This window comes from Esox lucius, chromosome 9, assembly GCF_011004845.1.
Source record: "Esox lucius isolate fEsoLuc1 chromosome 9, fEsoLuc1.pri, whole genome shotgun sequence".
Lineage (NCBI taxonomy): Eukaryota > Metazoa > Chordata > Actinopteri > Esociformes > Esocidae > Esox > Esox lucius.
The window spans coordinates 6928427-6951088 of NC_047577.1; the positions used below are offsets into that span (position 1 = coordinate 6928427).

Sequence of the window (22662 nt, forward strand, 5' to 3'; positions counted from 1 at the left end):
TAAAATGTGTTCATTTCTCTTGTGTTATACTGTTTTCATTTATATTTTGGTTGATGATATTCAAGGTTTTAAACTTTGACTAATTTCTTCAGGAAAATGTTCCATTTTAGTTACAAAGGCACTCTTATCCGTGAGTGGTGTTTGTTCACTAGATTTTGATCATAGTCTTGGGTTTACTGTAGATGGTAAAAAGACAGCGAAACACATGATATAGCAAAACAGACGTGTTACTGAAGATGTACTTGTTAACCTTATCTCGTTGTAACATGTGGTCGGCTGTGAAACACCCAATTCCACACACACACACACACATCCATCCATATCACTTATACAAATGGCGCGCCGTGCAGGAAGAACTTACCTTGTAAAGGAGGAACAAGGACTTCATTTACTCTCCATTTTAGGTGAGTCAGTTGCATATTTTACTTGAAGCTGTGGATCCAGAGGTGTTCGTGATCTTGTCAAGTCTATTTCACTCCTTGTAAACCTAAACACAGTAATTCCACGAAGAGCTGAAAATCCCACACACGCACTGCACCCAGGCTGACAGGGTTACGGGATGAATGAAACAATAACACCCAGGCTAACAATTTTAAGGGAATAGTAAAGTTCAGGTGTTCTTGCTTGTCTGTTCCAGTTTTGGCTGGTCTGGTCTCTGCAGTGGGTATGTATTACAAACTAATCAATTTCCAATAGCTTCTGTTCTCTCCATACAAATTAAACTCAATGGAAGCCTCATAATTGGTCAGCTATGTCAGCTATGTTTGGCTGGGTTACAGTGAAAGTGTGTCCTGTTGGTGGTACTGGAGGACTGGAGTTGGGAAACTCCAGGCCTCCAGTTAGAGGACTAGAGTTATTAGAGTGGCCAATAACCTTGTGTGGGAACCGTAGGTGTTTAGCATTAGCATTTAGCTAGCATGAAGAATTTGCATTCAATAGCATCCGACAGGCGGAATCCAGGTAGAAAACCTCTGAACCCTGTTGAACACTATGTCCGCGTTGCCCGGCGCAGTCACTGCGTCCACCAACCAATGGCTGCGTGCCATGTCATCGGCGGTGCGGTTGCTCACCAGACAGCTGGAGGGAATGGGATAATGCGGTCAGTTCATGTAATACACCCACTGAGCCGATGCAGCTTCATCGCCAGGACAACGTGGTCAACATTGAGTTCCGACTGTTCCCGCAGCGGGTGGGTCCCCTCCTCCTGATCTGATTGGTCCAGACAAGGCCTACCTGAAGTCCGTGGTGGTGTTCCAGTGTAAGTCGCCTGGGTCGCCGGCGCCAATCGCATTCGAGCTCCTGAAGGACGGAAGCCCAGTCAAAACGAGGGTCGTCCCAGACAACGACCAGGAAGCGGTGTTTCGCCTGAAGATCTCTGAGACGTCAGAGGGATCGTACCAATGCAGAGTCACGACAGGGGGGACCATAAACCACAGTGGAATGATCCATCTGCAAGTAATCAGTAAGTAGGAGAATGTGTGTGTGTGTGTGCATGTGTGTGTGTGTGTCTGTGTGTTTCTTGGCTTTTCTGTACTGGGAGTATGGGATATCGTTTCTGCAGTGGAATAGCTAGTTTTCCAGCTAAATGCTTTTACCTGACCTCTTTGTCTGCTCCCCCCTCCCCCTCCCCCACCACGCCTTCACCCCGCTCCCAGTTCTGGTCTCAGGCGCCCATGTGACATCTGACCCTCAGCCCCCTGTCCTCTACGAGGGGTCACGGCTCACCCTCAGCTGTGATGTCAGAGCTGGCTCCCACCTCTCCTACACCTGGTTCCACAACCGACAGGAAGTGACATCATTGCCAACGTCACCTTTGAACCCGCGCCTGTTGTTGGGAAACACGCTGATTGTGGAGAATGTCACAGCAGAGCATGCTGGGAACTATTACTGCATAGCCAGGACCATGTTGATGGACAGAAGGTTCTCCAGCAGCAGTGAGGTCAACATCAAGGTCAAAGGTATAACCGCAGAGTTTAAAGGTCAAAGGGTAATTACAATCACCCAATCCTTTTATTGGATTCCCCCTTTATCCCTTTCTTCTCTCTCTGTTCTGATATCTCCTTGTGTCTCTCTCTCTCTATCTCTCTCTCAGCTCACCTCTCTGTACCACAAATCTCCTTCACCATCTCCAAAGAGGGTTCAAGTTACCGTTGCAACGTGACCTGCAGGTCATCCAGAGGAACCCCTCCTGTGACCTTCCGCCTCCTTCTTGACAATGTGGAGGTGGGTTCCGAAGTGTCAGGGGAGTCGCTGGTTGCCTGGTTCCCTGTTCCCGTGGTTCCAGGTCAAGACATGGGCGTGTTGCTTTGCCGGGTAGAAAATGATGCTCAGCTACTGACGAGTGAGCCTCTAACTCTGGAAGTGGGTACGGGCAGAACCGGTTTGTGTGTGTGACTGTGTGTGTGTATCTGTGTGACTGTGTAGTGTGTGTGACTGTGTGTGCATCTGTGTGACTGTGGAATATGTAGTGTGTGTGACTGTGTGTGTGTATGTGTGACTGTGGTATGTGTAGTGTGTGTGACTGTGTGTGTATATGTGTGACTGTGGAATGTGTAGTGTGTGTGACTGTGTGTGTATCTGTGTGACTGTGGTATGTGTAGTTTGTGTGAATGTGTGTGTATCTGTGTGACTGTGGCATGTGTAGTGTGTGTGTATATGTGTGACTGTGGTATGTGTAGTGTGTGTGACTGTGTGTGTATCTGTGTGACTGTGGTATGTGTAGTTTGTGTGACTGTGTGTGTATCTGTGTGACTGTGGTGTGTGTAGTTTGTGTGACTGTGTGTGTATCTGTGTGACTGTGGAATGTGTAGTTTGTGTGACTGTGTGTGTATCTGTGTGACTGTGGTGTGTGTAGTGTGTGTGACTGTGTGTGTATCTGTGTGACTGTGGTATGTGTAGTTTGTGTGACTGTGTGTGTATCTGTGTGACTGTGGTATGTGTAGTTTGTGTGACTGTGTGTGTATCTGTGTGACTGTGGTATGTGTAGTTTGTGTGACTGTGTGTGTATCTGTGTGACTGTGTTGTGTGTAGTTTGTGTGACTGTGTGTGTATCTGTGTGACTGTGGTATGTGTAGTTTGTGTGACTGTGTGTGTATCTGTGTGACTGTGGTATGTGTAGTTTGTGTGACTGTATGTGTATCTGTGTGACTGTGGTATGTGTAGTTTGTGTGACTGTGTGTGTATCTGTGTGTAGTGTGTGTGACTGTGTTTGTACAGTATGGTGTGTGTAGTTTGTACAGTGTGGTGTGAACGTCCCATTATGTGTTTATTGCTGGACGTGACACAGTTGGAAGTTTTCTGACTGTTGACCAGGAGCCTCCATTTCCTGTCGGTTCCCCTTCCATTCCCCCTCCGTTCCCCCTCCGTTCCCACTTCCGTTCCCTCTCCGTTCCCCCTCCGTTCCCTCTCCGTTCCCCCTCTGTTCCCCCTCCGTTCACTCTCCGTTCCCTCTCCGTTCCCCTCCGCCCCCTCTCCATTCCCCCCTCCGCTTCCATGTCCAGTCCCAGTTGGCGGCTCGGTGACAGTCGACATTGAGTATCTCTACCGGTTCGATTCCAAGATGTCCGCCGCTCGTCTCCAGTGCCACCTGAGCTTCGGCACCTTTCCGTCCTTCTCCTGGTCCCTCAACGGCTCGCTCCTCTTCGGCTGCTGCGAGGGAAGCACCTCTCACGCCCTGGCGGATGCCGGGCGGACCCTGCTCCTCGCCGAGATCACCCCAGAGAATTCTGGGTATTACCGGTGCAGGACGAAAGACAGTTACGACAACGCGTCAGCCTGGGTGGAGAGTGAACCTGTCCTGGTGCAGATCACTGGTGAGTGACGCCCACCCCATCCCCACACAGCCCCCCCCCCACCCCCACACACACACAGCCCCCCCCCAGGCCACTAAGCAGGGGAACGAGTGTCTAATGGGACACACGTTAAGGCTTAGAAATGTTACGGTCACGTCCTTCTCTCTGTCTGTACAGAGGTTACCATGGCAACCATAGAGGTCATCGCCATAGTGTTCTGCTGTTTCCTAATGCTGACCCTGGCTGGGGGCGTCGCCTGCGTGACGAGAATGCTCCGTAATCCCAGAGGTGCGTTGGTTTATGTCCGCGTGTGTGTTCGTTGTGCGTCCAGTGGTCTTAAATGACACTTTTTTATTCTCTCCTCACTCAGTCTCTCTCTCTCTCCCCTAGAATGTGTTCAAAGCAGCCAGCAGCCAGAGTGAGTGCAGTATTCTTCTTCCTCTATTTCTTCTATAGTACTTTACTAAAACTGGTCAAAAAATATTTGTATTGTTTTAATCACATTTCAGCCATTTTGAGCCTGTTAGTTTTAGTCAACTTTTAGACTCAGGGCAATTTAGTGAAATCTTAGCCACATTAGTCCACGTTGCATCCTCCCAGTGATATAAAAGGCCTTTCTTCTCTTCTCAGGCCCAGGGATCCCCAGCTTCATATTTGGTATTTTCCCTTTAACCTAACAGATAACGTTTGGAAATTGGAGCGGACAGATTATGTATTGTATATGCTGAAATTCAGTTGATTAATACCAAGCGGCAGTTTCAAATGTCAAATAAATAAATTAGTCAGTGAACACATAATGAAACAACCTGCCTTCATGACCTTGAGGACTAAATCAATCCTGGAAAAAACATAGCAATCATTCTTAATGAATGCATCCACGGCTAGCTAGCAACAGTTCTGAGCAGTACAAAGTGTTGGCAATCTAGCTGGCCACCGCGCCCTGACGACAAGGCCAAGCGAGACTGAGAAGATGAGCACATGCGCCATTTGCGGCGCATCGTTAATTGAATATCAAGTATGCAGATCACATTAAAGTTATGTAGATCTTGTCAAAGTTATGCAGATCACGTAAAAAGTTATGCAGATCACGTTAAAGACGTGCTAACGTTATAACTAGAAATATTCTCATGCAGCTGCTGCCGTCATTGCCATGGTTACCAGACATGCTATCACCTGTCGTGATAAATGTTTTCAATGATAGGACAAACATTCCTCCATGCCAGTACCACGCACCAAATCTGACATGTTCAAGCTCCGCCTCTGCGAATAGATAATGTTGTGTCATTGTAGGCATGGCTATGGGTCGGTTTGTTTACCTGAGAGGAGTGGTCAGCGCAAATGTATCAACCAATGACAATGGTGCGCTACGTTACAAAATGTGCATGCTTGAACATGATTGGATACAGATTACAAATGTTCAGCATTTTCAGTGGCCTTTAATCTGTCATGAACATGTCGCTTTACTAAAAATAGGCGTCAATTTATTTTTTATTTTCAAAGATCCATTTCAGTCTCTCATTGTCTGGCCCAGGGGTGGACAATATTTCAAACTACAAAAAAACTTGAAACCTCTAAAGAAACTACTTCTAGTGGACCTAGAAACAAATGAAACTGCCGAACTGAAAACTGCAAAAAGTAGTCACAATGTTACAGTCACAATGGTCACCATTATTTTAACAAAATGTATTTGTTAGCACTGAATCTTAAACTGTTGAACTTCAAACTACAAAAAAAACCGGAAACCTCTACCAAACTTTTTTTTATAATCCCCCTGTTCTGTGTAACTCTTTCAGGGAAAGAAGATTCAGTGATAATTTCTGCATCATCCGACCCCCACTTCCTCTATCTGAGGTCACGTCTGGAACGGCACTCAAGCGGCTGGACAGTTGTTCTGCTGACAATGATGTGTCCTGTGTTGACAGCGATTTACAGAATCAGGTATTGCAGTACTGCCAGTGTTCTAATGGTGATGGGGTTTGTGGTTTCCAATCTGTGGTCAACAGTAATTCCACGTAGATTAAGTCGTTTTTTGCACTGAAATATTGTCCATGGAGTATTTAACTTTTAAGAACAAAAAAACACAAATAGATTTTCTGTCATTGCTGTTCTTTTTCTCGTTTCAGACCCTTGAGATCACCATTTGACACGAGGAAAAGAATTACTTTGATTCCTGACAATCCATTTTCCACTGTGGTATTGTATTTTGAACTTATGTTTATGGCTTTTTATTAAGGTAGAATTGTTTTCAATACTGTAGCAGTACATGTTAATGCACAATGTTGTGTGTAATAATGAAGTTCATACATTTGAAGCGTGTTGTAATGTTGTGTGTGTTAACAAAGTTCACCCATTTGAAGCGTGTTGTGTGTGTGTTAATAAAGTTCACCCATTTGAAGCGTGTTGTGTGTGTGTTAATAAAGTTAACCCATTTGAAGCGTGTTGTGATGTTGTGTGTGTGTTAATAAAGTTCACCCATTTGAAGCGTGTTGTGATGTTGTGCGCGTGTTAATAAAGTTCACCCATTTGAAGCGTGTTGTGATGTTGTGTGTGTGTTAATAAAGTTCACCCATTTGAAGCGTGTTGTGATGTTATGTGTGTGTTAATAAAGTTCACCCATTTGAAGCGTGTTGTGATGTTGTGTGCGTGTTAATAAAGTTCACCCATTTGAAGCGTGTTGTGATGTTGTGTGTGTGTTAATAAAGTACACATATTTGAAGTGTGTTGTGATGTTGTGTGTGTGTTAATAAAGTACACATATTTGAAGTGTGTTGTGATGTTTTGGAACTGCAGTTTTGAGGGAGGTGGTTGAGTACAGCGCTATCAGTTCTGGGCACATGTTGCTGGGTGTGTGTGTATTTATGTTTGTTTGTGTGTGTGTGTGTGTGTTTGAAAGGCAGGTTAGGTTTTCTATTCACAGTTTTTTATATAGTTCCCCATGTTCTGCTCTCTCTCTCCCCCTCCCCCTCTCTCTATCTCTCCACCTCTTTGTCTCTCACACCTCTCTCCTCTCTTCATTCCCACCCAGCCCACAGCATAACCGCTCTAAAATACAGCAAATGAAAACAATTCAAACCATTTACCCCACACGGGAATCGTTTTATCTTTTGAAGTGTGTTTTATGCATAGAGCCGTCTAAAGTTGATGGGTTGAAGTGAGAAGATGACTTGCTTCAGGACAGTGATCGTGATACTTGGTATGTTTTACTGGAATGCATTTCTCTGTAACACTCACTGTTTTAATGGAATACATTTCAGTGTAACACTCAGTGGTTGACTGGAATACATTTCACTGCAACACTCACTGGTTAACTAAAATATATTTCACTGCAACACTCAGTGGTTTACTGGGATACATTTCACTGCAACACTCACTGGTTTACTAAAATATATTTCACTGCAACACTCAGTGGTTTACTGGAATACATTTCACTGTAACACTCAATGTTTTACTGCAACATTGGAGAATTTATCGCTGCATTGTACGTATGGTTAGCAAGAAATTAACTTACTTAAAAAAAAAAATCAATTTGTTTCTTCTCTCCCAGGTTTATACACCTGCTTTCAGGAAACATGTAAGTGCAGTGTGGGTTTAGTGTGTGTTTGAGTGTGTGAGTGAGTATGAGTTTGAGTGTGTGAGTGAGTGTGTGTTTGAGTGTGTGTTTGAGTGTTTTTGAGTGAGTGAGTGTGAGTTTGCACACAAGCATCTCTGCACTCATGCATGTGTGAGTTTTATTTGTTGTTGAGTCTGATCGTGTGTGTGCGCGCATGTGTGTGTATATGTACTGTATCCTTGTCTTAACAAGCATGTATATGTATGTGCATATGTGAGTCCACACCTGTGTGAGCGTGTGTTTTATCTCCGCCCAACATCCCAGGTGGTTCTGTTCTGGGCCGGCCGCGTCTGGTTGGTCCGTTGGATGCCCTGGTTCGCACTGTAGAAGACTTCCATTGTAGCATTCAGAATAACCCTGTAAACGAGTCCATCCTCTACCAGATATTCAGGTGGGTGTTGCGGTGTATTGGTGAAATCAGCGGCTGTCAATCACCTTGTCTCTTGATCCGAGAGACCCAATTCCGGACCTGTAAACGACGTTGCTTGGCTTTAAGTTTGGGTCACTGAAAAGAAAACATTATCTGAAAGTCTCTGTCGTCGACACACATGGAGCGGTTTAATAAATCACAATGAGTTGTACAGGGGAGTTGTACAGGGGCTTTAAAGAAGGAGTTGTTTAAATGTGCTGTTTGTTATAGGGGACGCCTTTAAACAGGTACACAGCAGAAACGTTTAGAACCATGGTGCACGTTATGACCAGTATTAACCTGTGAATCGTTACCGGCTCCAGAGACGAGAACCGGTCCAAGGTCTTGGGGTTCTACAGTGCTCTCTCGGGACAGGTGGCCGTAATCCCGCTGTACATCATTCCTTCCTACGAGGGGTACCTGGTGTGTGTGGCCAGCATCCAGAACAACACAGATGTGCAGCCCAGCGTCAGCCCCAGACATCACCTCAGAGTGGTCGGTGAGTCGTGGGCCCTGTGGAAATCCTTTGGCTTTTTCCCCCCTCAACGCAATGTGAGTGCCTGGAAATGTCCAGAGTACAGTCGGAATGTCTTGGTAGAGCTACAACACTTAGAACATAGAACCGCGTACTGTCGGTTACTCAGAGAGGCCGGTGGTTGGATGAATTCACAAAGACGAAACACAACTGAGTGTTTGTCCTTATAGAATTAGAATGTCCTCATAGAACCACAACATTCTTATAGGACGACAGTGTCCGCATAGAACATCAATGTCCTTGTAGAACTACAAAGTATTAGATATCTCTCTTTGGTGTGACAAATGTCATACTGCAGAGGGCACACTGCTCCATCAGTTTGCCTTGTACTATAACCCCCACAGCTATTGGTCTGGATACTTGTTTTTGAGAGCCGCTCAAAAGTCCTAGAGACAAAAATACGCTATTAATTTTCCCAGGAGTTTTAGAACCCCTAAATATTCTGTGCAAGTTCCAACCCATGATTCATTCCTTGCAGTCTAATCTTTGGCAATACAAATCACTCATCTTGATGTTTAGGAAAAATAACCATGACCCATCAGCTATCACGACAAAAGCCAGTTGACCGACACGCTGTACTTGGAGAGAACTTGATATGTGCTGAGTGGCAGTCATAGTAAAGATATATATTTGTACATCATGTGATGGACAGCAAAGAGGGGCACAACCTGGGGCCCGGTGGGTGGGCATATTTGCTTAGAATAGAGCGTGACGCCCTTCGTAACTCATTCACCTTCCACAGTCCCGGTGGATGGAGCAGAGGTGGTGGTCAAGACGGGGTCCGCGGAGATCCTGGAAGGCCAGACACTGTCCCTGCTCTGCAGGATCTCCAAAGGGAACTACGTGTCTTACCATTGGCTGGTGGACAGGAAGCGCCTCCCCCAGCCTTCTCCGTACCACCACCGGAACGAGGAGCTCATTATCCACAGGTAACTCGTCAGATTGGTTCGGCTTGAAATGGCGCTGGCCGTCACGTCTTGATCCACGTGACACTGTAGGCAGGAGGCCGGACCCAGGCGCAGGGCGAGAGCAGGCCCTAGCACGAACACAGACACAGGTCCCACTGGGACTCGAACCCGGGGGTCCTCGGGATGGCAGTCGGGCGCTCTAGCAGGGAGGCTAAAACCAACGGGCTCTGAGCGTCTGTCGCTAGAGCGCCTCGTCAGGCGTCAAGGGAGTGAGGTTGTCGCTCAATGCGCGCGCACGGTACTCTTTCGGCCTCGGGTTACACTCTTACGAGGACCAAGGAGGAGATTGAATAGGGACAGTGATCAGGAACACGGGAGAAGGCAATAACACGGAACGTACCACGTAACATGGGCGGGTCATTTGGCGACTTGACTTTGCGGAACTCTGTTTGACAGGGCTGTGCCCCAGGACAGCGGAGCCTACAGCTGTGTCGCCACCAACCAGCTCAACGCCACCCAGACCTACATCTCCCAGAGCAAACCCCGGAATATCATGGTCAAAGGTCAGGAGCGGCTTCCCATGTCCCAGGCATAACCTTTAGCAAAGAAGAACACGCTATGTCAACCCATAACCTTAATTGTGGCCTATAACTAACCCTAACCCCAGTCTAGGTCTAGCCCTAACCCTAGCCTAGACCTAGTCCTGACCCTGCCCTAGACCTAGTCTTGACCATGGCCTAGATGACCTAATCATTCAAAGCTCTTGACAGCAACTATATTGTCATAATGTTCCTTTTCTGGGGTTATTTACAGATTATTTTACCCCCACCAGTTGATTTAAGGACCCCACCCTCTCCGTCCTCTCCTCTCTCAGAGCTTGTGTCGGAACCAGAGCTCTCCTTCACAATGATGAGGGAAGGGACCTACTTCGCTCTCGTCAAGTGTGAATCCCTCAAGGGAACCCCGCCCATCACCTTTTCCCTCTACAACGGGACAGAGCTAGTCGACAACGAGACCGTCGATGTGCGGCAATTCAGCTTTCCCATTACAGTGGACCTGGAACGTCACATGGGCTGGCTTCAGTGTCAGGCTGAGAACGGAGACAGGGTGGTCCACAGCAAATGGGTTCCTATGCACGTCGGTAAGTGTGATTGAGTGTTTGTGTGTCCGTTTGTTTGTTTGTGTGTTTGCGGTGCGGGAGGAGGTATGCGGGTGAGTTTTTAATTTTTCTTTTTTTAGAGTCTCTTCAGAAGAAGCACACTTTAAAGTAGTTCCCTGCAACGTATAGGGTGCAATTGAAGACGCCCCCTACGTATGTGTCATTCTCTTTGTTTTCCAGTTCCAGTAGGGGGCGCAGTGTGGATGCACTTTGACACCAGCGTGGGAGAGAACTTCTCCATTGTGGGTCTGAGGTTCTATTGTTCGGTGGAGAGGGGAACCTCTCCGCGGTACCGCTGGTTCCTCAATGGAACTGCCCTAGAGGACAGAGGGGACTTCTACTGGGTGGAGCCCCAGCCAAAGCAGTCCATTCTGCTGCTCTCTGTGGGGAGGGAAAGCAGCGGAACGTACCATTGTGAGGTGTCGAACAGCTTTGATAACCAAACAGGGATCCGCAGTGAGAAGAAGTACATTGACAAAGAAGGTATGAGGTCACGGAACTTTCTGGAATTGTGTGTGTGCCTCCAAATCTCACATCAACAAGTTTCATGTGTTGCACGTAATACAGTCAAACCCTGTATTCAGATGTTTGCAGTAGGTTTGTTGTTTAACTACTCGTCTCATCTCAGTGCTGAACCAGCTCCCTTTGACCGTTAAGGCTGTTGTCTTTGGCTGTTTCCTGTTTTTGGTATCCTTGGTGACCACCTGTTGTTTCATTGGATGCTTCTACCGTGAGCATACATTCTCTCTTATTGTGTTACACTGTTCTTACTCTTTTGTTTGACTCCTTCCTCTTTCTCTCCTCAAATCAAATTGAATGTTTCATTTGAAGAGAATTCTTGGCACGGGAGAATTTTATTTCAAATATCAAAGCATTATCAACTACCCCTTTAAACCTATCAACTTAACCCTAACACTTTTGTCTTTTTTCCTAAAAGGTAACAATCAGTGTCATGTTGAAAAGTCTATGTAAGTGATTACACTTCTCATAACTTAAAGTTTAGTAAAGTCAGCCCTGAGAGTTTGACAATGTCTGCCTTGTGAGTTTGACAATGTTAGCCCTGAGTGTTTACCAATGTGAGGCCTGAGAGTTTATCAGTGTCAGCCCTGAGAGTTTAACAATGTCAGCCCTGTGAGTTTAACAATGTCAGCCCTGTGAGTTTAACAATTTCAGCCCTGTGAGTTTAACAATGTCAGCCCTGTGAGTTTAACATTGTCAGCCCTAAGAGATTAACAATGTCAGCCCTGAGAGTTTAATAGTGTCAGCCCTGTGAGTTTAACATTGTCAACCCTAAGAGATTAACAATGTCAGCCCTGAGAGTTTGACAGTGTCAGCCCTGTGAGTTTAACAGTGTCAGCCCTGTGAGTTTAACATTGTCAACCCTAAGAGATTAACAATGTCAGCCCTGTGAGTTTAACAGTGTCAGCCCTGTGAATTAAACAGTGTCAGCCCTGTGAATTAAAGAGTGTCAGCCCAGTGAGTTAAACAGTGTCAGCCCTGTGAGTTTACCTGTTTATCCAGTCTTCCCCAACTACTACAGCTGCGGGACATTCATCCCTGTTTTCCTCTGCCTGTCTCAGGTTGGATCTCAGGCTTGGTCTGGAGATGCACAAAATAATGGCGGCTGATAATAATGACCATGACGCCATCCTCCTGGGTCACCCATGCTTTATGGTGGCAGAGTATGACAACAAAGTGGTAGGTTTGGGTGTGTGTTGAACACAAGGTGGACAGTTTGGCCTCTTGTTCATGTCCATTCTTAGTCAAGCTCATATTTCCATACTCTAAATTCCATACGTCCACACTTTGAAGTTAGATTTAGGGCACAACTTTTACAACAGGGAACATAGATGTCTAAAATATTTCATTGTTATCCTAATCTTCTTCCGTTAAGGATGAAAAGGAGTACATGGAGGGTGAGGAACTGGTGAGAGCTGACAAAGACACTTATTCAGATCAGGTGATGTTAATTAATCAATCAACCAACATGCAATTAGTTAATCGACCAATTTACAAACTCATGAATTAATCAGTCAATGATGTTACCCATGTACAGGGGGAATCAGACTCGATTGATGAGTGGCCAGAGATACAGCAGGAACTGAAGAAGACCTTGGAGGACGAAGATGATCTGCTTGATGAGCCCTGAGAGAGAGAGAGAGAGAGAGAGAGAGAGAGAGAGAGAGAGAGAGAGAGAGAGAGAGAGAGGGGGGGGGGGGGGGGGGGGGGGGTCAGAGACCATTCGTTTTGTATAACTTAATTAAAACATAACCTATGTATGTATCTATATGAAATGTCAGAACTCTAGTATGTTTGGTCTCTAATTCAAATACAGGATATTTTCAGCAAACTAAAGCATTTTGAAGACTTAAAAACATCGTTGGTGGCTGCTAACGTTATTTATTTGTGTTCTTGCTATCAACATTATAATTGTTTGCCTACTTAAGTCGATTCCAGTGATTGGATGCCTGGGTGGATACTAATTGTTAAAATACAAATATACATGTTTTCAAATTTTTTCAAAAGTATACATTTATTTTTATATTAATGCATGATGTCGCCCTCGAAACAAGCACACGTTTGTTTCAAGATATATTTAGATGAGGGGATTTGAACTGTTCTAAGTTATTCTCTGTTCACAAACGCGTTCCTTAAAGCGTATGCTGATAAAATTACAAAATCTTGTAATGTTACAAAATACAGTAGTTCAGGTTAGTGAAGTACAAATCAGTAAAATCTCAAAAGTGGTTTAAATACGCATTTTACTGACAATCTCTGAGGTTGATCAACAATGAACACGTTTTTTCTTTTGTGTTAACTGTCACTTTCACGACGGTCTCTAGTGGGGAACAAGACCGGGCGGGGCATACGCTACTCTCACTTTCAGGAAACTCATTTCGTTAGCGAAAACAAGAAGGTTGGTTTGGTGCTGTCAATTTTAGAAGCTTCTGTGAAGTCACAAGGAAGGAAGGACGGATCGTTGCTGAGATCAGAAGTGAAGTGAAGAACAACTGAAAATAATGGAGGAGACCGGGGGAGCTGGTTCCACCGCGTACGGAGCTTCGCTCGCAGGCGGCAGCTTCGATTTCCAGAAGTTCGCCAAACAACCGCAGACTATCGTGCGCTTCTTGAGTTGGGTAAGTTTGTCGAAGACTTGCGTTACTGATCAAAATGTTTGAACGAAGGACAAGAACGAGACGTTAACCAGTTGGCGAGAAACTCAATTAGAGCGCACTTTGTAAGCGTTGTGATACATTTTCCGATCTTCCCCAATGCCACTGAAGATAACGAATTAATTTCATGCGAAGCGACTTGTTACTCTCGTGTTCTTGAGGTATTATGTTGTGATCGGTGTCATCATGACAATGCAGCGAGCAGTTGCTCACAGACATGATGGGTAGCTTCTACGGTTGCCAACCGGCAATCAGACAGCCTGGCTGTCATATTTTCTACTGACTACAATCACACCATTGTGGAAGAGAGTAGGTGGGGCAGGGGAGAATTTTTTTATTCCCTGCATTTTTTCACGTAACTGATTGATTGGGCTTAGCAGTGCGCTTGAGCTCAACTTTGAACTAGGCCAGCGTGAAGCTTTCGTGTCATGTCATGCATGAATTGTGTGACAAATAGTGGATACGTCACGAAATGACATACGAACACCACCTGAGGATTGGGCAGCTGGGTTTGTTGTTGTGTGATACGCACGCATGTACGCGAAGCAGAAGTAGATATCAGACTAAAATAGGATCCAAAGCTTGAACAAGGATACATTTTCTGTTCTCATTTCATGATACGGTATATATATATTTTATTTCACAATTTTTTTTTATCAGACAAGTGAAGCCGTCCAAATGACACACTTCCTACACAGCGCAGGACTTTTCACCAGAGCCGCTAGTGATTCCTTTGAGATTGTATTTAGATTACTAAATTACTTAAAATGTACAGACTGACCATAATGAGTGCATACATTATTTATTTATTTATTTATTTATTTATAGAATTTGTGTATGAGACATTTTGTGTTGTCACGTTGAGCCACCGCATGGAAGTGCGGGTACTTTCCACAAGGAGAGGGGGAGAGAGGGGCCTCATGGCAGATAAAACATCACCTGTATTGTGTTTGGTCCATTAGGTTTAAGTAACTCCAAATTGTTTTGTGTGTGTTTGAGTACCAATACAGACATCTGCGCACTTCTCAGGTACTCCGCTGCTTAACTGCTTAATTAGCATCTGTTGACTGGTCTCTACATAGCTACACACAAACGGAAAAAACATAAGCTACTAACTCTCCCACTTGGTCTGTAAGCTACACACTAACAGACCAGTCCAACGGTATGCTACTGTCTTGTTTAGTAACAAAGAAGCGATACATTGATAATGGGCCTATCAGAAAATGCCTACTATAATATGAAATAATTGTAAAACAATTATTGTGAAATTATTTTTTCATTATCTTTTCTCACCCGTCCTTGGTGCGTACAAAAGCCCAATCTAAATTGCATATTTGATATTGGACAACCGAAGCCGGATCGCAAAAGCTGCACTCTTCATTCGGTGACACCAATAGATGGTCACGCCTACTCCAGCACATGGATGAACGACGGCCGATCAGAGCAACCGAAATCTCTCGGTCATTTCCGGGTTGCTAATATTCTGCACGGTCTACTCAATTTATGTTTATGTGGAGAAACTATCAGTGAATAGTCTATTTACATCGCTGTTAAAAATATTTAATGTGTGTATATATATATATATATATATATATATATATATATATATATATATATCTCTCTCTGTCTAAAAATGTAAGCTGGTGAACCAAAAGTGAAAGTATTAGTGCGAGTGGAAAGCTGGAGAGTGGAGCGTAAATTGACATTTGGGAATATTTGGTCTCTAGTCAATTCACACAGTTGCAAAGTTTGCACAGGGAAATTCTTGTGACATGGCATCCATAATGCGTGGATTTATTGTTATTGTATATAGAAGGTCCACACAATGTTCATAATAAAACAAACGTTACCTCCCTTGATTGGGCAGAGTTGGTTTGAAAGTAAACTGTGCTGCAATTCACCAAGCTTCCGCATTTAATATATTCTGCGTATTGTGCATTTAACTTTTGCAGGTAACGAGGTGGCTAGCTGTGCTTTTTTGGAAGCAATATTTAAAAATAACATTATTGTCGTTGTGCTGTACCCGTGCATGGACAATCAGTTCATTGTTAAGGGCTCGTATCGTTGGCGTAGTTAGTTTCCCGCTAACATTAGTTGGCTGGCCAGGACCGTTGCTAGGAATCCTGGGCCCTCTGAAGAGTTAAATGCCCGGGACCCCCACACTTATGGATGACATTGATATCAGTGGGCCCTAACAAGCCATGGACCCCTGAATAACGAACCACATTTCCCCGCGTTAGCTACGGCCTTGTGGTTAATTGGTGGGGTCGTTCAAAATATGTAATTGTGTGCATTTATTACACAGTTTAGCGTTGACTGTAATGTAACTCTTAATGTTATGTTGCAGCCTTGTAGGTTAGTTAACATTCCTGTCTAGCTACTGGCTAATAGTAAGCTGGCTATTGGGATTTAGCTAGCTATGCCTTTTGGGTCTAAGCATGAGGAATTTCGTCCAGAATGAGTCCTACCACTGCACAGTACATATAGCTTACATGACACTTGAGTTCCCCTATCCAGGAACATTTATTTACTTATTTGAAATTTAATTGAACATTTTCAGGATAAAATCGATTCAGGTGCTTTGTCTCATTTTCAAGTGTGCAACTGAATATAATAAAACAAACTGTAATCATTATAAACAACAAACAAAACGTTTACAACACCGATGGAAATGCATCGCCTCTGTGAAACCTAATGATCGGTTTATTCAAGTGAGTGTCCGCTGTCAGAACAACAGTCCCAGCATGAACAGGGAAGTCGTAGACTTAATACCAATAGGAAGATGCAGACTGGCATGAACCGCAGACCAAAATGGTCTGTATAGTCCCTTTGAAAAAAAAAAAACAAGAGCACATAAAACAATGTGTTTCATGACTTGGCAAAATACACAGATGAATGTGACTCTGGACGACAGGACAACGACGGCCGTTTCCGACATTAGGGGGCCATTTCCCAGAAGACGTGAAGTCTGCTTGGTGTTTTGTTTCCTTCCCGCAGCACCAGTGAGTGTTTCGCGACTCTGGCTCGGTCGCGGCCCTGGTAAACAGCAACACAGCACCATGGACAGAATGTGCCCTCTGTGACACAACCCCCCCCCCACTGCCACTACCTCTAATGGCAGGAGTGGAAAAGGAGGGTGGATGTTAGGTAAGGTGATATCCCCCCCCAGGCCCTTCCATGGTTGCTGGTATTGTCTGCCAATGACCACTCATATGCAGTGGAACACACACACACACACACATCTAGTGTGACCTGGTTTCAGGGCTGTTACTCATCGTAGATTAACAGTGTGTGTTTTTGTCATTGTTGTCTGCATCTGGTTTTGGTCTTATTTTTCGATTCTTTCTCGCCGTTTGGAAAGATTTGAAAAGATCAAACAGTGAGTCATTCTCCATCTTGTCCATCACTCCCCTCCACCGGCTGTTCCGTTTCCCCCTGCTCTCTTACCGTCTCGATTCGATTCACATTTTGAGGGCTTTAATGCCATATGGGAAACGCTAGTTCACATTGCCACGCAAGTTTAAAATTGGACATATACTGTACTTGAATGGGATAAGTGTGTCCAAACTTTTGAGTACTATGTGAATTGTGAGTGTTAAATAAAAAAAAGGGGAAATATTACATGGACACGAGGGTGTTTTTCCACCTCTTTCTCTCTTCCCTCACGCTGTCATTAGGCAGTCTGCTGTTTGGTTTTTCCCCATTCTGTTTCTGTCACTATGATTTCTGTAACGGACACTTCTCAGTTCTCTCTGGAACTCCCCCATAACTCTTGTTTTCAGCCGTGAGACTGTCACAATGTTTTCTGTCTCTCTTCATAATTAATAGTTTGAGGGGAAGGCGGGGGTGTCTCTAGTCACAAGTTTTTCAGTGTTGGCTGGTCACATGGTCACATGACGGCGGTAGACCAGTAACAAGAATGAGACAGGAACTGAACTGACAGCCGGAGGCTTGGTTCCCGTTCATTAGACACCAAACGAAAAAAACATACTGACAAGGGGAGTGGCTACCAGGGATTGTCCAATAAGAAATGTTTTTTCCCCCCTACAGCAAAAGGCTTTTAAAACGGCCCAGGCTGTAACGCAGTGATTCTCAAAACTCTCCTCCGGGAACCCCCGAGACGTTTTCCCATTTATCCCCCAGGCGTGCTAGCTCTGGAACAGGTCCGATGCATGGAACCACTGGAAGACAGCCCCGGGCCGGTTCATCTGCTCCGCTCTCGCAGTGGACCGGACAGAACCGGCGGTACCGAGGCCTTTAACGGGCAGCGCAGCGATGTGTAAACTTGCCTCCTCCTCTCTGTGTAAACTTGCCTCCTCCTCTCCGTGTAAACTTGCCTCCTCCTCTCCGTGTAAACTTGCCTCCTCCTCTCCGGGTATCTCTCTCCCTAGATCTTTTCCATCGTGGTGTTTGCGTGCATCACCGCAGAGGGATTCATCAACCGTCCCAACTCCAGCGAAGTTCACTGCGTGTTCAACCAGAACGACTCTGTGTGTCACTACGCGGTGGGCATCGGCGTCATAGGTAGGTGGGTGGGGTCATCGCTGACTCTGGGGAAAACGAGTTGGGTAAGGTTACCCCCGGTCAGTTTCTAATTTCCCGGACTAGTGGTGAAGGTTAGTGTTAGAGGAGGACATGCTGATCCCTGGTCTCTAACTAGTGGGCCCGTAGCTTAGCCATGGTAGCCGTCATTCCACTCCAGAAAAGCACGTTTGGTTGATTGCAGATTGCAAGTGGAATGTCGGCAGCATCACGCGTGCCACAGAAGAACGCGTGTTCTTAACAGCATCTTCTGTCATGGCGGCCGAGGCTGGCTGGTTGAACTGAGAAAAGCTACGAATGCTGGTGTCTCTCTTCCTGGTGACTGACAACAGACTGTCTGTCTCTTTATGTCTGTAGCCTTCCTGGCCTGTTGCGGCTTCTTCTTATTGGACGCCTACCTGCCACTGATGAGCAACGCGCAGGAAAGGAAGTATGCTGTCATGGCCGACTTGGGATTTTCAGGTGTGTGTTTTTGTGTGTGTGTGTTCTCATGAAGAAAGACCAAAATCACTCCAACTTTCAAGTGCGTGTCTCACCAGAGGCTAACATAACAGCAGTCATGGATTAACAATACAGTAACTATATATCTGTACACATTTACGCTATGATGAAAAGTGACAGTAAATTGTGTGTGTGTGTGTGTGTGTGTCAGGTGTGTGGACGTTCCTGTGGTTTGTCTGTTTCTGCGTCCTGGCCAGTCAGTGGGGTCGCACGGAACACGTCAGCGCAATCCCGAAGGACGCCGCCCGCGCCACCATCGCCTTCTCTTTCTTCTCTATCGCCACCTGGGTGAGGAGGACTGGCACTGCACCCCTTAGTCAGCCTGTGTCCCACTGGAGCAGATTGATCCCACAAGATGGTTCTAACGATTCCTTGTGGAATTTAAAGGCCCAGGACGTTTCCCACTCCCACGTTTTACCAACGCCGGGCTTCAGTTTCAGAGATTTTTCTAGGCGGGAGTGAAACCACACGTAGAACAGTGTTGCTAACCAATTAAAACATTACTCATTGAAACCCCCCCAATTCAGTTGACATCTATTTTACAGACAGTGACGTTGTCACGTCTGGCATAGAGTCTATAGCAATGTGTCTTTATTTGGTCCCCCCCCCCCCCCCCCCAAAAAAACAGAGTCAGGCAGAAATGAAATGTCTGGTTAGAGCCTTCCATTATGTAGAGAAATGTCCATCAGGTTTAGCTAATTATTAGCCAGAATGACCAAAGTCAAAGTTGGAGCTGTAGCGTCTCTCCGTTTAACTACCCTGGCAACAGGCAGAGTCCCGTCTCTACAGGTTAGTAGTTTATGCTAATCTCAAAAAGCTAGTGCAGTATATTACAGCTCTGATCCGGAGAATAGGCTGCTGAATGTTTCCCACTGCACTTGGATATACCACTGGTGCTGTTGTTTGACTGTTGCCACATGGAAGCGTTCATGAGGATTAAGCGCACGCCCCTAGCGTTGACTGGAAGCGCCTGCAGACGCAGAGGGATCTGTCAAGTTTACAGACGCACTGTATTGAAACGATTCCTCTCTCTCTCCCTCTCTCTCTCTCTCTCTCTCTGTGTCTGTCTGAACAGGGTATCCTGACTTACTTTGCTCTGGGGAGATACCGCCTCGGCCTCACCGACGTCGCCAAAAACTACATGGAGCCCCCACTGGAACCGCACACCCCTTACCCCGCGACCTACGCCCCCGCCGCCTACGTGCCCACCACCTACTCGCCGTATCCCACCGGCGCCCCGGACAACTACCTGCAACCCCCCTTCGCCCCGATCGACGCCCCGATCGCCGCCCCCGTCGCCCAGCCCCAGGGGGAATACCAGCCCCCCAGCTACTGAAGGCCTCCGGGTTGACGTCCGCCCCTCCCCCCCCCACCCCCCACAGATCTGGGATCAGTTTCCCCCTACGCCAATCCTAACCTGAGAGGGGCGGTCCACCCAAAACCTCCCGTGTGGCACTCTGTTAAATTACACGTGAAAACAGTTACGTGGTGATTTCTGTTTGTGGTCTGTTTGTGTTTGCGTTTTTAGTTGTTGTAATGGGCGGTGTCCGGCGAGACGCACCGTCAGTTTAGGTGTGATTCCAGTTGCCCTGGGAAACGATGGTTTGAATGGAGAGCTGCTTTGCGTGGTGGCGGTTAGAGACCGCAAAAGGATATTAATCTGACGGCGAACTGTCATTTGCGGAAGGTTTGAGTGAAATACAGTGTTTGTCCGCTTTGTCGTCATGGCAATGTAGCGCAATAAATATGTCCGTACCGTCAACCGGAAAAGAATGTTCCGGAGAGCGTTTTTTTTTTTAAAAGCAGCATCTCCAGCATAACTACACCTGTGATGCGTTGCCTCACGATATTCCCCGATTTCAGACGGACCACCTAGACGTTTATTCATGGGTGAATTTCACCCACTAATAGGTGACAGGCTTTCACCAGTTGTAAATACACTGTTTTACTATTTGTTTTTCTGTGGGTGGATGACCTCTTTAGCCATTAGTAGTGTTTAGCTTCTACTGAAACCAGCATGAAGGAAGAGGCCTGCCACCAGACCTGTGTTCAGAACTGTTTTAAATCTTTTTTTCTCGTCCGGTCTGACTGGAGTGCCATGTTGACTGGGTCCTTTTTCTATTGGTTCCATCGTCAGCAGACAAGCTTGTAATGGTGTCAAATAGTATGTGAGTCAGATGATATCTTGATGCTTGCGGTGACAGCTGAAGGGGAAAAGTGAGGGGAACTGATCTTAGATCTGTGCTTAAAGGGAAGCTTTAAACTAGAACCAGGGGTGTCACTGAGGGGAGGTATGCAATGGATATTGAAGGTCATGTGACACAGGGATGGATGTCACATGATATGGCATATGAATCAGCCACTGAGAGCTCTTGTGGAAGTGGCCAATGGCTTTCTCCAGCCAATCCACGTGTACTTCTCTGCCTCTGTCCCTCCCACCAGAAGTCTCAGCCACTGCTTCTGTAAAGGAGAATCTTTCTGTACATACTGAATATTGATGTTCAAACCACCATTTTGAAGGTTGTCAAATGGTTGTGTGTGTGTGTGTGTGTTTAAAAAAACAACTTTTTTTTCTTTTGGTTTTCAATTTGGCACACTTATCTCGATGAAGTATGATTACTTCACTGACCTGAAACCAGTATATCTTGAGACTACTGATTTAAACAGGATAAGCGACATGTGATTCAAAATGTTAAAGACCTGTTTTGTTGTCCTTCCTGAGAACCCCAGCTTTGTCTTCGACCTTTCCTGTTTTTGTACTACGGAAGGTAAAAACGCTTACTCATTAACCACTCAACTGCAACATAACTGGCCTCCCTTTACGGCGGTGTTTACTGGGACACGCAGTGGAGAACGTTTCGCGATGGGAAGTAAAAACAAGTCAATCGAATTTGGCATCCCTCACCCCATTACAGACCAACTGCCACTTTGTTTTGCGCCCCACACAGAGGTTCTTGGGACTTCACATGCCAATTAAGATGTGCTACTGCATGTTATCCGAACCCGTCGAGCCTCTCTGAACGCCAACCCCGGTGTTCTGTTGCCTTAGGCTTGTAATGACGTCACCGTGGTAACCGCGAGTTCGCGGTTGACGAGTGCCTCGTACACATGGCACAACGGATGGGTTCACGCGCGGCCTCTGGAGTATCGCTTGGCCGACCGCGGTGGTCGTGGCCCAGGCGGAACGAGGTCTCGCGTGTGTGTGTTTCCGTGCCATCTTTGAGACCTGTTCCGACATCGGCGGCACCGTTGACCATGTAACAGAATGCTGGCACGCTGAACCGGACCTTTAGCGGGGTTGGTTCACCGCGGTCTGACTGTTGCGTTCTTAACAGAAGTGAACGGCGTGTGACTTGTGTTACCAACTGCTGAGCGGAACTGTGATCCTGAACACATTTGCCCGTGGGTGATCGGCTTGGCCTCGCTGCTGGTCCAGTTAAACCTTCACCATTTGCCAATATTTATTTACGGTCGATTAAAAGAGATGACTAGGATTTATTTGGAAAATATATATTTATTAGAACACGGGCCAAGACATACCCAAGGTGTATACAATGACCTTTAATGTATTGATATTTAAAAATGTATTGCTGATCGACCTAAGAACAAAATCTTCACAAACTTCAGGAAATACCACACGGTCCACTGTACTCTATAACTCTGGAGTTTAATCCCGGCCATGTTGTTGATTGCACAGATTATTAAGTCTAGGGGTGACGGGTGTATTTTACTTGATTTGTTTTCTATTTAATTTTTATTCTGTCAAACACTTTCATGTACCTTTAATATATATATTTTCTAGCACTAAGAAACCTGTTGTGTGCTTTTTGTTGTTGTTGTTGTTCCCGAGTCCCTCACTGTGTGAAAACTAGGAAGTGCCTTCTGTGGTTCCGGTATCGGTTTTCACAGAATCACTGACCGACTGGTTTGGTTTTAAAATGCCTGTATCTGTGTGGGGCAGAATAAAAAGCTGTCCTCAAAATCCAATCTTTGGTCATTGTCATTTTGATCTGTTCACTGGTGACTTTTTCGTA

General features: G+C 45.7%; 3 protein-coding genes across 12 annotated transcripts; all 3 read left to right on the plus strand.

Moving 5' to 3' along the window:
• The first annotated feature begins 320 nt into the window (after positions 1–320).
• On the plus strand, positions 321–6492 carry LOC105012023 (Fc receptor-like protein 5). 5 transcript variants are annotated; one of them, XM_029122014.2, is made up of 11 exons: positions 321–404; positions 638–664; positions 1187–1462; positions 1656–1958; positions 2093–2365; positions 3501–3812; positions 3969–4079; positions 4182–4209; positions 4422–4448; positions 5585–5729; positions 5915–6492. In XM_029122014.2, exons 1-11 carry the CDS (start codon positions 335–337, stop codon positions 5933–5935), a joined length of 1593 nt encoding a protein of 530 aa, XP_028977847.2. In that variant the 5' UTR covers positions 321–334; the 3' UTR covers positions 5936–6492. The 5 variants fall into 5 exon arrangements, with proteins under 5 accessions (XP_028977847.2, XP_028977849.2, XP_028977848.2 ...); XM_029122016.2 differs by having other exon boundaries at positions 1223–1462; XM_029122015.2 differs by lacking the exon at positions 4422–4448.
• Positions 6493–6754: 262 nt separating this feature from the next.
• On the plus strand, positions 6755–12609 carry si:dkey-93h22.7 (Fc receptor-like protein 3). Of its 6 annotated transcripts, none has more exons than XM_013135180.4 (13): positions 6757–6984; positions 7336–7362; positions 7666–7792; positions 8134–8309; positions 9088–9274; positions 9710–9816; positions 10086–10394; positions 10593–10895; positions 11041–11142; positions 11350–11380; positions 11993–12110; positions 12307–12372; positions 12469–12609. In XM_013135180.4, the coding sequence occupies exons 1-13, from the start codon at positions 6951–6953 to the stop codon at positions 12559–12561; spliced, it is 1680 nt and encodes a 559-aa protein (XP_012990634.3). In that variant the 5' UTR covers positions 6757–6950; the 3' UTR covers positions 12562–12609. The 6 variants fall into 6 exon arrangements, 4 of the variants coding, with proteins under 4 accessions (XP_012990635.3, XP_012990634.3, XP_010870903.4 ...); XM_010872601.5 differs by having other exon boundaries at positions 10128–10394; XM_013135181.4 differs by lacking the exon at positions 11041–11142 and having other exon boundaries at positions 6756–6984.
• Positions 12610–13275: 666 nt separating this feature from the next.
• On the plus strand, positions 13276–22615 carry syngr2b (synaptogyrin 2b). Its single transcript, XM_010872600.5, has 5 exons — positions 13276–13549; positions 17977–18109; positions 18485–18589; positions 18780–18916; positions 19704–22615. The coding sequence occupies exons 1-5, from the start codon at positions 13433–13435 to the stop codon at positions 19962–19964; spliced, it is 753 nt and encodes a 250-aa protein (XP_010870902.2). The 5' UTR covers positions 13276–13432; the 3' UTR covers positions 19965–22615.
• The last annotated feature ends 47 nt before the right edge of the window (positions 22616–22662 follow it).